At 37.8% G+C, this 14691-nt stretch overlaps 3 protein-coding genes across 6 annotated transcripts; 1 reads left to right on the forward strand and 2 right to left on the reverse strand.

Annotated features, from left to right (window-relative positions):
* Positions 1-1573: 1573 nt before the first annotated feature.
* On the forward strand, positions 1574-4033 carry mrps10 (mitochondrial ribosomal protein S10). Its single transcript, XM_055189640.2, has 7 exons — positions 1574-1719; positions 1833-1867; positions 2157-2229; positions 2349-2488; positions 2622-2730; positions 2969-3058; positions 3679-4033. Exons 1-7 carry the CDS (start codon positions 1648-1650, stop codon positions 3754-3756), a joined length of 597 nt encoding a protein of 198 aa, XP_055045615.1. The 5' UTR covers positions 1574-1647; the 3' UTR covers positions 3757-4033.
* Positions 4034-4346: 313 nt separating this feature from the next.
* On the reverse strand, positions 4347-12354 carry LOC129431676 (uncharacterized). Of its 4 annotated transcripts, none has more exons than XR_008639896.2 (7): positions 12149-12354; positions 9921-10027; positions 9679-9822; positions 9440-9577; positions 8936-9052; positions 5949-6064; positions 4347-4545 (listed from the first exon to the last, which is right to left on the reverse strand). XR_008639896.2 is itself a non-coding variant. In XM_055189642.2 (6 exons), the coding sequence occupies exons 2-6, from the start codon at positions 10016-10018 to the stop codon at positions 6058-6060; spliced, it is 504 nt and encodes a 167-aa protein (XP_055045617.2). In that variant the 5' UTR covers positions 10019-10027; positions 12149-12354; the 3' UTR covers positions 4347-6057. The 4 variants fall into 4 exon arrangements, 2 of the variants coding, with proteins under 2 accessions (XP_055045617.2, XP_055045616.2); XR_008639897.2 differs by having other exon boundaries at positions 4347-4597; XM_055189642.2 differs by having other exon boundaries at positions 4347-6064.
* Positions 12355-12873: 519 nt separating this feature from the next.
* On the reverse strand, positions 12874-14652 carry msgn1 (mesogenin 1). Its single transcript, XM_055190411.2, has one exon. The coding sequence runs from the start codon at positions 13558-13560 to the stop codon at positions 13132-13134; it is 429 nt and encodes a 142-aa protein (XP_055046386.1). The 5' UTR covers positions 13561-14652; the 3' UTR covers positions 12874-13131.
* Between the last annotated feature and the right edge of the window lie 39 nt (positions 14653-14691).

Raw genomic sequence — 14691 nt, forward strand, 5'->3', positions numbered from 1 at the left:
CACATTTAACATACAAAGACCAACAATAAATCAAAGACGTAAATGAAACTTATAAACGTATTAAATACAAAATAAAAGTTATTTTTTGCATAATATATGTGTGTGTACTGTGTGTAATTATTGTGTATATTTAACCATACACACATACATATATTTATGTCAGATTTTTGTTATTTATATATAATTTTTTTTTATTTATATATAATATAGAATATATAAAAATATAAATAAATATATATATACATGTAAATGTTTCTTAAATACATACATTATATATACATAATAATTACACACAGCACACACTTATATATTATGCCAAAAATCACTTTTATTTTGTATGCAATTAATCGTGATTAATTTTCCCCAGCCCTAATGTTTTTATTAAACAGAAATAAAATAAAGCGCAATGGATTTATGATCAAAGAATACACTTAAAATGTGACATACAAAGGCTTGTCTACTACAGGGGCGTAGCAAGAATTTCATTTTTGGGGGGCAAAAATATATATCCTAATATATATGATGTAGATGGCACATTGTCACCCAATATTACTGAACTCTCATGCAAAGATGACAGCGTAAATTACACACAACAACGCGTGACATGAGCTAATCCAATCAAGTTTAAAAATAGCTGCATTTTACCGCAGAGCATTTTGATTGGTTAATCTATCAATCAGACTAAGAAATCAACATTTTCTTATTTTATTTTAAGCAATTGAAAATCTGAGGAGGCCGGACATGTAAATGAGGGGGCCAAGGCCCCCCAGGCCCCCTCGTGGCTAAGCCCCTGGTTTATTATATGATTTGGAGGACATTTTGATTGATTTTAAAGTATCTTCACTATGTTATGTTAACTTATATATTTAACAAACGCTGTGTCTCAGTCAGCTCCCTCACATTGGGATACTGTTCACTTATTTTCCTGTAACGTAAATGCTTAAGCGATGTGTGATAATCTTCCTGACTTAATTTTTCAACACATATTAAAGTATATTATGAAAAACAGTTTCATTATCTAAACATATACGTGAATAAATTTGGATGAATATAATATTTTAATATTAAAGGGGAGATACCATTAAAATCAGATTTTCCATGTTTAAGTGCTATAATTCAGTCCGCACCGCAGTGCTTCTATAAACCTAAAAAAGTTTTTAAAAAAATCCAGTAACTTAGTTTTGGTAAACCATTCTTTGCAAGCATGTGAAAATGTGTCATTGAAATTCAGTACAGATTAAGGGGTGGTATTATTATAATAAGATCCCCTTCTGACATCAAGGGATCTTATTATAATAATACCACCCCTTAATCTGCACTATTCAACAACGGCACTGCCATTTAATTCATAGAGAAAGAGATAGAGAGATGGAGAGATAGAAAAATTGACAGCACAACTGAGTTTCAATTTCAACAAACAACAATCATGACAATCAGTGTTTACATTTCATTTGCATTTAAAAGGATACACCCAAATAGGCACGTTTTTGCCCACACCTGTAAATTTAGTGCCGATTTAAGATGTTTTAATAAATTCTCTAGGGTTCTATCAAAAAGTCCTCTCGTGTGTACTCATTTGTTCCCCGCTCCTCCAGCAGAAGCGCTGTTTCTCTCCCGTGTGATGACGACACTTCCGCTTGCTCAGACATGGCAGCCTGCATGGCGAGAGCTGGAGCGATTCGTGTCCTGTCAAACATCATTCGCGGACGATTTTTATCGGTAGTGCAACATCTTTTATTTATCTGATTTTCCTCTTTTACTCTGTAAACATGTGTGTTTCTAACTCAACGTGTTAGCTTACTCTGCTGACTGACTGTGTTCATGTATTGCAGGTCGCTTCTGCTCAGCATCACACAATTTGTCCACGGTCAGTTTTACATATACATAAAAGAGACACATTTCAATGTCTACACACGCACTGTGGGGTGTATAAGTATGAACCCACTGCTGAAAATGCTTCAATTTTGCAAGATTGTATTGTTTTGTACACGTGAGACGGGTCAATGTCACAGATTTGCTTTAGAAATGTTTCTGCTATATTTGGTCATAACGTTATTTCCAGGTTTACATGGGCACCCATATTTTTGAAGTGCTCTTGGACGTTTATGTGTATGCCTAAATTGTTTAATTGTAAAGATGTCATGATGTTTCTGCAGATGGTCTGTCAGTGTGTGTCCTACATCTTTCATACACACAGGTCCTATCTCAACAACATCTCATTCTCCGGCTGTGAGTTTCTCTTTTAAATCCTGTATGGGTCAAATGTTCCTTAAGTCGAGATGTGGGTTTTACCGAGAGTTGTTATATTTGAAGGATTAAAGTCACGGTTCTCTGGTTCTTAAATGCAGGTCACCATCACAGACGAGTCAGACACTCTCTATCAGAAGCTGTCAGTGTTGGTCAAAGGTCATGATAAGTCAGTGTTGGACAGCTATGAGTTTTTTGCCACTTTGGCAGCACAGGAGCTCGGTCTCACACTGGATAAAGTGTAAGTCTAATGTGACTCTTTAAGAATACAGCTTTAATACAATCAAAAAGTCTAAATGCTTATTTGGGGATAAATAATTATGGCATATTTTTATTCATTCTCTGAATGCGTTATTTGCTTTTCTGCTTAACAGATTTGAACCGCCTAAGCATATCGATAAATTAACACTGCTGAAGTCTGTTCACATCTTTAAGAAACACAGAGTGCAGTATGAGATGAGGACACATTACAGGTGTGTCGAGGTGAGATGTCTGTTTTATTACATATGTTTGATCATATTAAACTGAATTCTGACATATTGTGAATATCCAGGCTTCGTGATTGCTGAATTTTATAGCTTATTAAATATTTTACAGTTGAGCATAACTAGAAAACGATGTCCATGATTTTTAAGGATCATTAAAGGACCTTCAAATGGTTAACATAATGATAATTTGTAAGAAAGAAAACACTGATGACAACATTAACATCTTTGTTCAGATTTCTAGAGTAACCGGATCAACTGCGCAGGTTTATTTGGAGTATATTCAGCGTAATTTACCCGAGGGAGTTGCCATGGAGGTCACCAAGGTAACAGTATGTTAAAGAGACACTCCACTTCTTTTGAAAATAGCTCCCCTAGAGTTAAACATTTGATTCTTACATTTTTTAAATCCATTCAGCTTATCTCCGGGTCTGGCGCTTGCACTTTTAGCATAGCTTAGCACAGTCCATTGGATCCGATTAGACCATTAGCATTGCGCTAAAAATAACCAAAGAGTTTCAATAATATAACCATATCTGCTTAGAGAATCGGAACTTTTAATTTTCTGTCGGTCTTAGTACACGATTTAACTACAGAAGAGTCAAGCTTTAAATAGGAATCAAATCAAAACTATTTGGTCATTTCTTTAGCGCAATGCCAATGGTCCAATCAGACTCAATGGACCGCGCCACGCCACGCCGAAAGTGCCAGCGCCAGACCCGGAGACCAGCCGAATGGCAAAACGGCAAGAATCAAATGTTTAACGCCAGGGGAGCCGGAAAACTCGCATATTTTCAAAAAAAGTGGAATGTCCCTTTAATTAAGACACAGTAATACTGTACACATACAGACTACTGAGTAAAATCAACCTAATGTGCGATTCATAGATCGAAGTGTAGTGTGTTTAAGTTGTCCTCTGAATGCATGTTTGTTTATCTCTTTACAGACCGCTGTTGAGAAGATTCCCGAACATATCCAAAAACCGCTGTGGGATGATAACAAACTGGAGCCATCAAGTCCATGAGGAGACTTCTACCCTGATATAACCTGCAGCAGATATATGAGCTTCTGTCCACGTACAAGCTGTGATTTAAAACCTGCTTCTGAGATCAAACAAACCAATACAGACACAAACCGAACCTGACCTTAGATCAGTGCTGTGTTCATGAAAAAAAAAAACCCAGAAGACAAAGTTTGATAATAAATCAATGTTCCAAATAAATTGTTTGTAATACTAATGTAACTTGTACATACAGATTGAAGTTGTTTTTTTATGTAATAGGCATGGATTCATGTCATTATATGTAATAAAATAAATATGCAAATGACATAAGCCAGATTTTTATCTATTGCTTATTATAGCGATTGGTATTATTTGCGTTTATTTGTTACATCTTAAACTATGAATTTTAATTAAAAACATGATTCAATGTAGGTCTGTTGAGTGTTGGTAGCCTTAACTTTCTGAACTTTGAATACAAAGAATTTGATTAATTCATACTTTTCATAAAAAGTTGAAGAAAAATTGGTGTTGAGGATTTAGAAGACTGATGATAAATTATAATAAGCTCAATGTGTTACACTTTTGTGCTATAGAAACAGAGAGATACAGTATTGGTAGGAAATGAACTTTATTGGAGCACTAATGGGGTTGTGATCAATTATATGAAATAAATCAGTTACAAAAAAAAACAAGAATACCTGTGTCCCCCGAGTCTTTCCTTTAATACACATAAACAGCTGCTGTTTTACTTACGTGCTGTCTTCACCTCGAGGAATCTGCTCCTGCGGTTCACTTTGAGTCTGCGCAGTCCTGCAGCATCAGTAAAATGACTCATTCCTCTAAACTCAACTCACTGCTCACTCTCTCACAAACACACATCATAAAAATGTAACTGCAAAGCATCCATTTACAATCCTGGAAGACTACGAAGGTTACATCTTGGTAACTACGATATGAGCTTTTGAATCAAATATGAATTCAACAGTTACAGTATGAGAACATCTCTCACTACAGGGTTCCCACACCTTAGTTATCTCCAAATTCAAGAACCTTTCCAGGTCCAATACCCTCAAAGACTAAATGGGGGGGACACATTTCAAGTGAGAGCAAGGTTACATCGTGTTACCTTTTAAGATACATTGTTACAGTTCCCTATCGAGGGAACTAGCGCTGTGTCACTGGGTTGACACTTTGGGGACGCCTCTAGGGATAAGTGCGTCTGAATGTGTATATCAAATTCAACCAATGGTGAGGCTTAACGACAAAGACAGGGTGACGCAGGAGCCAGGAAGTATATCGCTATCTGAAATATTGCCAAAGACGGCGTTACAGGGACGCAGTATTGTGGCAAGGGAGACGCAGCGTCTCGTTCCCTTCTCAGGGAACAACAGTTACATACGTAACCCGAGACGTTTTCATGTGTCAAACACAACTATGCAAAAAAGCATTTTGGTATGAATCAACATTTGCATACAGAAGATATAAACATTTAAAGCGAACAGTTAGCACGTGTGTTTAAAAAGTCTAGAATTTTTATGATATTATCCTACACTACACAGAGAATAATATGGATTTTTTCCCCCAGAAAACTTCTTGCATAAAATTAGATTCAAGCACTTTCAATGACCTGTATCTTTGTATGTATATTTTCAAAAAATTCCCCAACTTGCCATGACCCCCCCCAGTTTCACAAACTTTCAAGGATTTCAAGAACCTGTGGGAACCCTGCCACTAATGTGGGAGAAATAAAATCGTCTTGTTTTCTTTTGTTATTCAGTATCTATAGTTTACCTATACAGAAATAAACTTTCATAAATAATCCCACTATAAAAAATAGACTCACACTTTGCTTCAAATCTGCTAAATTCACTGCAGTTTTTTGTTCCTTAGATGTCACACTGGCAGAAACCTCTGGAGAAGCTCTAGATATCGCTGAAGGTGCTTCAGGAAATTAAACATTTATTTCAATAAGCACCTCTTAAATGTCTCATTCATGTATAAATACTAGACAAACCACTGACAGCCTGTAATGATCTAACTGAGGAAGGTACATAACTTTGTAATAAGCTCTGCAGCAGGTTTCTTTAGTGTGACAGCAAATAACTCCTCTGTATGTCTCAATGATCTTTCACGTTTAAACTGAGACTGACCGAAAGGTATCTCCTCTCAATCCAGAGAGTGAATGGGATTTTAATAAAGACAGAGAAACTCACCTTGGTTAGGAGAGGATGAGGTGCATCACATCAGCGAGGCGAGCAGGTGAGGAGACACAGACCGGAACGTCCTGCCTCCTGCATGTCCAGCTGCCCTCCAAAAGGGTGTCTAACCCCTTCAGGAGACAACAAGAGTCAGTCCAGAGCACAGCAGAGGAGAGGAACTGCAGAAGTGACCCATCAGAGGAACACACAGAATCTCAAGTGTCTAACTGATGTTTGGTTGTCCTACGTATCTCAACACAGGTGACAGACACATTATCAGTCAAACGTTTGGACGCACCCACACATTCTTTATTTTGACTACTTTTCACTAGACAGATAGTCACCCAGCATTAAAAAGAACATCCTGAGATGAAAGTAAACTCTTGTGAAGGAGATCTTTTCTCAGGGGTTTGTTGACTGCTAATATACCCTTATCTATTGAACAAACAGTAAAATACAGTGAGGAGAATAAGTACTTGAACAGCCGGCCATTTTGCAATTCATTACATAATCTAAAAAAAATCCAGAAATCCCAATGTATGATTTTTTTAACCATTTATTTGTATTTGAACACCTGAGAAAACAAGTGTTAATATTTGGTCCCTTTGTTTGCAATTACAGATGTCAAATGTTTCCTGTAGTTTTTCACCAGGTTTGCACACACTGCAGGAGGGATTTTGGCCCACTCCTCCACACAGATCTTCTCTAGATCAGTCAGGTTTCTGGCCTGTCACTAAGAAACACAGAATTTGAGCTCCCTTCAAAGATTCTCTATTGGAGTCTGGAGACTGGCTAGGCCACGCCAGAACCTTAATATGCTTCTTACAGAGCCATTGTCATGGTCATTGTCATGTTGGAAGACCCAGCCCAGGTGTTCAAATACTTATTTGCAGCTGTTTCATACAAATAAATAGTTTAAAAAAATCACATATTGTGATTTCTGGATTTTTTTTAGATTATGTCTCTCACAGTGGACACGCACCCACGATGACAACCCCAGACCCCCCCACGATCTCCAAGTGGGAGAACCCGCAATTCAGCAGGGTGTTCAACCACTCATTTTCCTCACTGTAAGTGAGCTTATACTGCTTTTGTTGCCATGAAAAACAAAATGGGTCACATGTGTCCAAATGTTTTACATGTAGTGTATTTCTTGAGAATCTGACATACATAAGGTTGTTTTTGTATAGATGCCAGTGTGAGCTGCAGTATTTACATAACACCAGAAAAAGTTCTGACTTATTACTATATATAATACTATAATAAATCAAACTCGACTAGATCATTGTGTCTTAATCAAATGTTTCATTCTAATTACTAAAAGAACATTATTTGATAATAGATTTATTTCACACTGGTGGGTTTAAAACAAGCCCACTAATATAACATAAATTATTTATTCATTCAAGGAATTGCACCCTTTGTCTACATAAATGAATTTCATGCACTTTTTAAGTGAACAGAAGACAGGTCTGACTATATTCAGTACATCCTTGGACTTGGTTTTTTGTCTGTTATAACTTTTCACTTTTATTAAATGTGTTAAAACTTTACAATATCTAAACATTTTGGTCACTATAGGATATTTGCAACATTGCCATGACCTTTCTCTTGTCAATTATCATTAACTATATTAAATATATTTCTGTGCTCATGTAAAGAGTAAAAATACATACTTTTATTACACTTTACTGTCCATTTTTCTTCAGGTATGTGAAGTTCATTACATTAAATACAGGTATAAAATGGACATTCATTGTTTTTAGTTTAAATATACAATAAAAGATGAGGTCATTTTATCTTAACTTTATTTTGTTTGTTCAAAACTAAGTCAAAAGTTGTTATTTTCTCAATTTACATCCACAAATTCACATGACTTTATCAGTTACAACACACGAATGTGCCAGAACACTTCAAAAACACAAAGTATTTTTATATTGATTATTTTTACTATTTTAAATCAAATATTTTGAAACTGACTTTAAAATAGAAAGCAAAGAAAAACTTATTTCAAGAGGTATAAACTGTAGTGCTACTCTACTGTCATTAAATAAGTGTGGTTGTAACAGAATGTCATTTAACAGTGTGGACTGATGAACACAAACAGGAATACTTTTCCAAGAGAAATACTTTTACTTTAAAGTAGACTTACTGTATAGTAGCTGCACATTGATGATATTAAATCATGAATAATACATGAGCACTACACATGAAAACACATATCAGGTAATTCAATGATCTGTTTGTTATATATGTCAGTGTACTGACATGATCTTAACATGTCTGAGAGGTCCAAGGAGTACAGATATATCAATGGACATACTGTGTATATACTGAGGAATGACGGTGGACGTACAGTCACTTGTTTAGTCTCTCAACTTCTCATTAACTAAAAAGCACTTAACTTTCTTTAAAAAAAAAGGAAATTAGGAATAGCACCACGCAGACTGGATGACACTTAAAAGTAAAATTCTCATGAAATACACTTAAAATTTAACATGTTTCTTTTTTCTTCATAAGAGTGAGAGTGCTTTTAAATGGATCACATTCAAGGAACCGAAAAGGGTAGTGTGTTTTTACAATAAAAGAACCTGCGAGTTCTGCCTGGAAAGAAAATATTCGATGGGCGTTAACGCTACAGGGCTCGAGATTTTAACTACGTCTGAGCTGTTAAAACCTCCGGCCACCAGGGGGCCCCGGCCAGCGCTGGCCCCTGCCTGGAGGCGGGCGGGGCAGAGGAGGGGCCGATCCGTTGTGGTAGCTGCATGAAAGGATAAAATCACACATTTGGATTGGGCTGCTGTGCTCAATGAAGGGGCCGAAATCGTTACTCCTAATTTTGCATTGTAGATTCAAAAACAATTTCGTTAAAACAGGGTGTCATGCACTAATCATGGTAGCCCAATTAAGTGTATTTAATCAAGACACCAACAATGCGAGAGACATGTCCATCTGTAAAGGAACAATTAAGAAAAGAAGTAAGTGGATGAGTGTGTTCTTACCCTCTGGGATGAAAAAATCGAGGAGGGCCGGGTGGCATCATGCTACGCCCTCTCGGGTGTGGGGGCCGCCCTCTAAATCCCGGGTGTCCTGGTGGTGGAGGCGGCGGTGGGCAATGCCTGAAATGACCAAATACCAGACATTTTTATTTCATTCAAAAAGTAACACTGTGCAGTGTATGTATATCAGGTGCTACATTAAAGGCGGAGTCTACGATGTTTGAAAGCCAATGTTGATATTTGAAATCACCTAAACAAACACGCCCCTACCCCAATAGAATCTGGACCTTCTGTTGATAGACCCGCCCCACACATACGCAAACCGGCAAGGATGTCGGTTAGTAGACACACTCCTTACTGCTAATTGGCTATAAGTGTGTTTTGGTAGTCGGCCCGTCTCCTTTTCCAAAGCGTTTTTCAAACATTGTGGACTCCGCCTTTAAATAACTTTATTACAATTTTTAAGGTGTACCACCCACTCCCAGAGTGCTTTTTTAATGTACATGCCTGTGCATTGGAGGTGGGGGTCCTCTCATGTGCATGGATGGGGGCGGCAAAGGAGGCGGCGGCCCCAAATTCATTCTCATAGGACCGCCTCTTCGACCCCGCATGTCCGGATACGGCCACGTTCTACCCATGCCCCGCCTACAAATAGAGATGCAAGGTGGAATTTGTAGTATTTCATAAGAAACTGGAACCAAGGTAAACAAGTAACAAAAATGACCAAAAAAACACTTTAACAAAACCTCATGGGTCCAAATCCATTTGTAAAGCCATCACGCCCTCTGCCTCTGACATGACCCGGCGGTCTGAACCCTTTCATCATCATTCCCCGACCGCCACGCCCTCCCATTCGCCCACCTCTGCCACGAACCTTTAATCCACGTGCCCTGTAAGAAGTACATAAACAAATCTAAACCTTGAAGCCATGATAAGGGGCGACTCTGTGAACACACTGTAATCACTGAGCTGTGATCATGTTATTTACCTGGTTTTGCTTTCAGGTACAGGATCCTCCTGTGCAGATGTATCGGTAGTCTCCATCACTTCTGTCGTCTCCTTCACTTGCTCGGGTTCAGCAGTCATTTTTAAAACCTTTTACAGACATACAAACAAATTTAAATAATTGCAAACAGATTCTGAAAACCATTTTCTTTGGCTTAAAGGGACACTCCAGCTCCCCTAGAATTGAACATCTGATTTTTACAGTTTTGGAATCCATTCAGCTGATCTCCGGATCTGGCGGTACCACTTTTAGCGTAGCTTAGCATAATCCATTGAATCCGATTAGACCATTAGCATCATGGTAAAAAATAACCAAAGAGTTTTGATATTTGCGCAATATTACGCAGTACCTGAAAATAATCCCCTGCTATTGAAAGTAACCAAGGGGACTATTTTCGGGCACTGCATATAATATCATTGCTCCTGCTGCAGCCATGTTACAGCAGCAAAGTCCTTGATTATAACGCCAGAATGGGAGTATAGTTCCTAGCCACATTGGCCCTAGAAAATCGCTACTTTAAATTTTCCGTCGGTCTTAGTACACAATGTAACTACAGAAGAGTCAAATTTTAAATAGGATCGAAAAAACAATATCGAAACTCTATGGTCATTTTTGAGCACAATGCTAATGGTCTAATCAGATTCAATGGATTATGCTAAGCTATGCTTAAAAGTGGTACCGCCAGACCCGAAGATCGGCTGAATGGATTCCAAAACGGTAAAAATGGCCTGAGGCAGTGATTAAGCGTATTTAAAGCAAAGGTATTTGATGAACGTGCTGAGAGTGTTCAGTTAATCTCATTATTTAATTCTTGACGGAGGTGACATTTATCGCCTTCTCAATTGTAATCATAATGTATTGAATTATTTTAAGTTTTATCGATTCAAAAAGATGACTTCATCTTATTTATGCAAGAATAATTTCTTTTTCATTATTTTATTTAGAGGGAAGTATGACCTGGACCTAATATCCACTGGTTTAAAAAATGTACCTGTTTAGTGTATATAAATGCATAACATGCGTCTTCACAGCAGAGCTACGCAGACGACAACCCTGAACACCTGAAATCCCCGAAACTCTTTTCTGACCCCATTGACCGTGTTCTTAAAACTTCAACTCTGACCCAAATGCAGATACAGGGATAGAAAAACTTGTAACGCAAGTGTAAAACATCTGACGATTTCTCCCTCCCGCTGTGGAAAGCACACAGACCGACTCCGTGCTGTTAAACCCACACGACAGGCTTAACGTGCCAGCATCTCCATCATCGAACGCCCTGCTGGTCATAAGCAGCTGATCGTAGCCACTGGGATTCCAGAACATACAGCTGGGCCGTATATAAATAGTGTGACTGTGAATGCAGACATGGCCAACTGTAAAACGAGGAGTCCAGAGAAATGAAATTCTGAGAGAGACATGCAAGCATGCAACGACCCAGAGAGGACTTTAACCCCACCCTGTATGGATGAAGGGTGTTTTGGATTGACATCTCAAGGGGAAAAATGCTGAAACATGAGAACAGACCATATTGTTCAAGTCTTTGACAACACGAAATGTCTGGATGAGTGCAATGTTTACTACTGTGTTGATGCATTTCCTTTTAAAACAGGAAGTTAGGTCAGGAAATCATATTGGGTCATGATGTGTTACCTGTTAGAACAGGTGCTACTAAGCATTTTAATAGACAAAGCTTTATTTTGACATTCTAGATATGTGTATTCAAGTCTTTATAGGGTTAAAGTTTATTATGAGGCCACTAGCAAATAGATGACCTCTATATATTATATACACAATATATTGTTCCAGCTTTTTCTTGTGTTGATTAAGTTACTCGGGTTTAAGATATGAAAGTATCAATATAAACTATAAGCAAAAAGTATATTTAAAAATTAATAAAGAGATATGTGTCCACAAGTAGAAAATTACACTTGTTTGTGAGATTCATAAGTTCTTCTTATTCATTTAAAAATGTAAAGTATTTCATAGAAGAGCCCACAATAATAACCACAGCTGATTGAAATAACAGCCTGAAAATCACTCTGGATCAACTGATGAAGCAAATAAGCTCTGAACTTTTAGATAAACGCACATAGTTACCGCTAAAAGGTTTATGTGTGGAGACGCTGAGGTAAATTAACGACATTTAACGGTTCACTCACAGATTTAATACACAAACACTCGAGCTCTGTGTCGTGTGCGCTGAGTCTTACCTTCAGAAATCGAGAGCTCTTCTAAACAACGAGCCCTAAAATAATTTTGCGTTATTCGCTTTATTCTGTCAAACAATCATCTGTCTATAAAATCATTAAGATTTAAAGGGCTTTGAAATGGCGGCTCGCGCTACACCGACAGATCAAGCGCTGATTCTCTTTGTCAAGGGCCGAGCGTCATTGTACATCGAGACCCCGCCCATTCCAAACATGGACGCGATATGATAGGTCAGCGCTCTATTGCGTCAGTACTCGGCGTATGACATGGAATATCGCGATAGCGATTCTAAAGTATATGGCTCAGGCAGCTCTCGCGATAGTTTGATGTTCTTCGCCGATCGCTCTGCACAACGCCGCAGTAGAACACCTGTTTGATTTGAACCTTGTGACTTTTTAGTTTTAATATAAATGTAATCGAGATCATGCTGTGATTTTAATAAATGTATTTGTTTTATTTATAAAATAAACATAAAGAAACAATCTAAACGAATTGAAGACGAATAGAATTGTTTCTGAAAGAAATTAATTCCCTATTTATTTTCTACTTCTGACAATTAATTAAGTATTACTGGTGATGATAGTTTTTTCTATAAAGAAAAGTGTCAATCTTAAATTGCAACCTGTGTGATGGTTGTGTTTTGTGTTTGAGAGATACTAAATTTCAAATTTTTCAGCTTCAATATTTCCATTACACCAATAAAAAGACCATAGTACGTTAACACGGACATTACATTTATTCAATTATTTCATCATAAAAAAATTACTTCAAAAAATGTATAAGATTAGACACACCACTCTTGTGCCAAGAAATATTTACATCAGAAAAACACAAGTGGTGGGGAAAAATAGAAAATCTGTACAACAGCAGTCAAAAAATCACGATCCTTTCTACTCCAAGAGAATTGTGTCCGTAAAAGATGATGAAGAACTGAAACACAGATCTTCCCGTGACCATGAAAGACTTCAAACACATGTGAATGTCCTCATTGTTGCTCGAGTATGCTGGAGAGTTCTTTGATATACTGGATGGTGTATTTGAGGGTTTGGATCTTGGTGAGCGGTTGACCTCTCCTGCTGTACACCGGAGGCAGGTAATCCCGCAGCTGATGCAGAGCCTCCGCCAGACTGCGCATGCGCATCTTCTCTCGCTCGCTCGCCTTCACTCTCCTCTTGATGCTCATCTTGACTTTGGGCTTCTGTTGCTCAGAGAAACGGTTGTGTTTGCGTCCGGACAGCTGGTATGCCGGGCATCCTCCGGGACTGGAGCGCATCTCCGGTGATGAGCACATTGATTCAAAGGAGGATTCCGGTGAGGAGGACGCGCTGTCTCCAAACGTCCTCTCCTCTCTGTTCCAGCCCCAATGCGTCAGAATATTTGCCGTAGCAACATCGATGTCATCGACCTGTGCCATATCCTCTCTGTGGTCTTGTCTCGGAGAAAATGCCCCAGTGTGGGGTAAAACTGCTTTTATACCCCAGATCTTTACGAGCGCAAAGTTCAAAGAGACGAAAGTGGCAAAACGCGGAGGATGAGCGCGCGTTTGTCACCCGGGTGTGAATAAGGCGATGTTGGCGGTTAATGTGTAAGAGAAAAGAAAATAATTAGATTCCCTTTTGTGGGAAATGACTCTAAGTCGACACGACAACAATTAACAGACTGATGTGATCAGACGCGCAAAAGTACACCAAAAAGACCAAATCACACATTCAAACACGACCAATGTATAATAGCTTACAATGCAATGCAATAAACAACTATAAGTGAAAGAAAAGAGAGCTTTTAAATAAACTGAACAATGTTTTATTATCTGTGATCTTACCAAGTGGATTTCTGATATTGTGCATGGTAATAATGACTGGATATGAAATGGTCAACATACCTACAGGTCTCCAAAAATCAAAAAAGTGTGAACACCTGTTATATGAGCAGGCCCAACACAGAAAAACCCAAATCTAACATTTTAACATTCCTAAACAAACACAAGGATAGTTTAACATAAAAAATAATAAAAGTGATGTTATAAACAGGATTATGTTATGAGAGTGGCTTCAAATGAAGAAAATGGTTTTAAATGATGTGAAGTGATATTTAACATGTATATGAGCTGAAGAATCATCAGGATGCAGCTGTCAGATCTTTCATGTCTGGAGGTGTGACACCTGTCACTCATGATCAAGGCTTTAGAGGAAGTGCAGGCGTTTATGTCCTTATTAGGAGGACACCGTTACTTTTATCTTGTCAAATTAACATGTTAAGAGGGCATTTCATTCTTTACTGCAACCATCTATACATTTTAAAGTTTTTTAATTGCTGTGAATTTATTTTGATAAAATCATACTGGGATTGTTTGATTATTGCTTCTAGCATGGAGTCACAAGTGTCAGAAAGCATGTTGAAAATCTGGAAAAAAAACGTATTTTCTTCCTGGCCCTGTAATGCTACTGTCCTTACAGATAATAAGTGACAAAAAATATACAACTTCCTAACAACTACATCTTATAAACATTTGAGAAATTTAATATATTTAAGGCTACATTTCTTT

This window comes from Misgurnus anguillicaudatus, chromosome 1 (assembly GCF_027580225.2).
Source record: "Misgurnus anguillicaudatus chromosome 1, ASM2758022v2, whole genome shotgun sequence".
Classification (NCBI taxonomy): Eukaryota; Metazoa; Chordata; class Actinopteri; order Cypriniformes; family Cobitidae; genus Misgurnus; species Misgurnus anguillicaudatus.

Excerpts from the sequence above, each read along its gene's own strand:
- msgn1 (XM_055190411.2), bottom strand. The coding sequence starts at position 13,560 with ATGGCACAGGTCGATGACATCGATGTTGCTACGGCAAATATTCTGACG.
- mrps10 (XM_055189640.2), top strand. The coding sequence starts at position 1,648 with ATGGCAGCCTGCATGGCGAGAGCTGGAGCGATTCGTGTCCTGTCAAAC. Across the intron at positions 2,230-2,348 it reads CAACATCTCATTCTCCGGCT|GTCACCATCACAGACGAGTC; the intron begins GTGAGTTTCTCT and ends TCTTAAATGCAG. Across the intron at positions 2,489-2,621 it reads GGTCTCACACTGGATAAAGT|ATTTGAACCGCCTAAGCATA; the intron begins GTAAGTCTAATG and ends TCTGCTTAACAG.
- LOC129431676 (XM_055189641.2), bottom strand. The coding sequence starts at position 10,018 with ATGACTGCTGAACCCGAGCAAGTGAAGGAGACGACAGAAGTGATGGAG. Across the intron at positions 9,823-9,920 it reads GTACCTGAAAGCAAAACCAG|GGCACGTGGATTAAAGGTTC; the intron begins GTAAATAACATG and ends TACTTCTTACAG. Across the intron at positions 8,695-8,935 it reads CGATTTTTTCATCCCAGAGG|CTACCACAACGGATCGGCCC; the intron begins GTAAGAACACAC and ends CCTTTCATGCAG.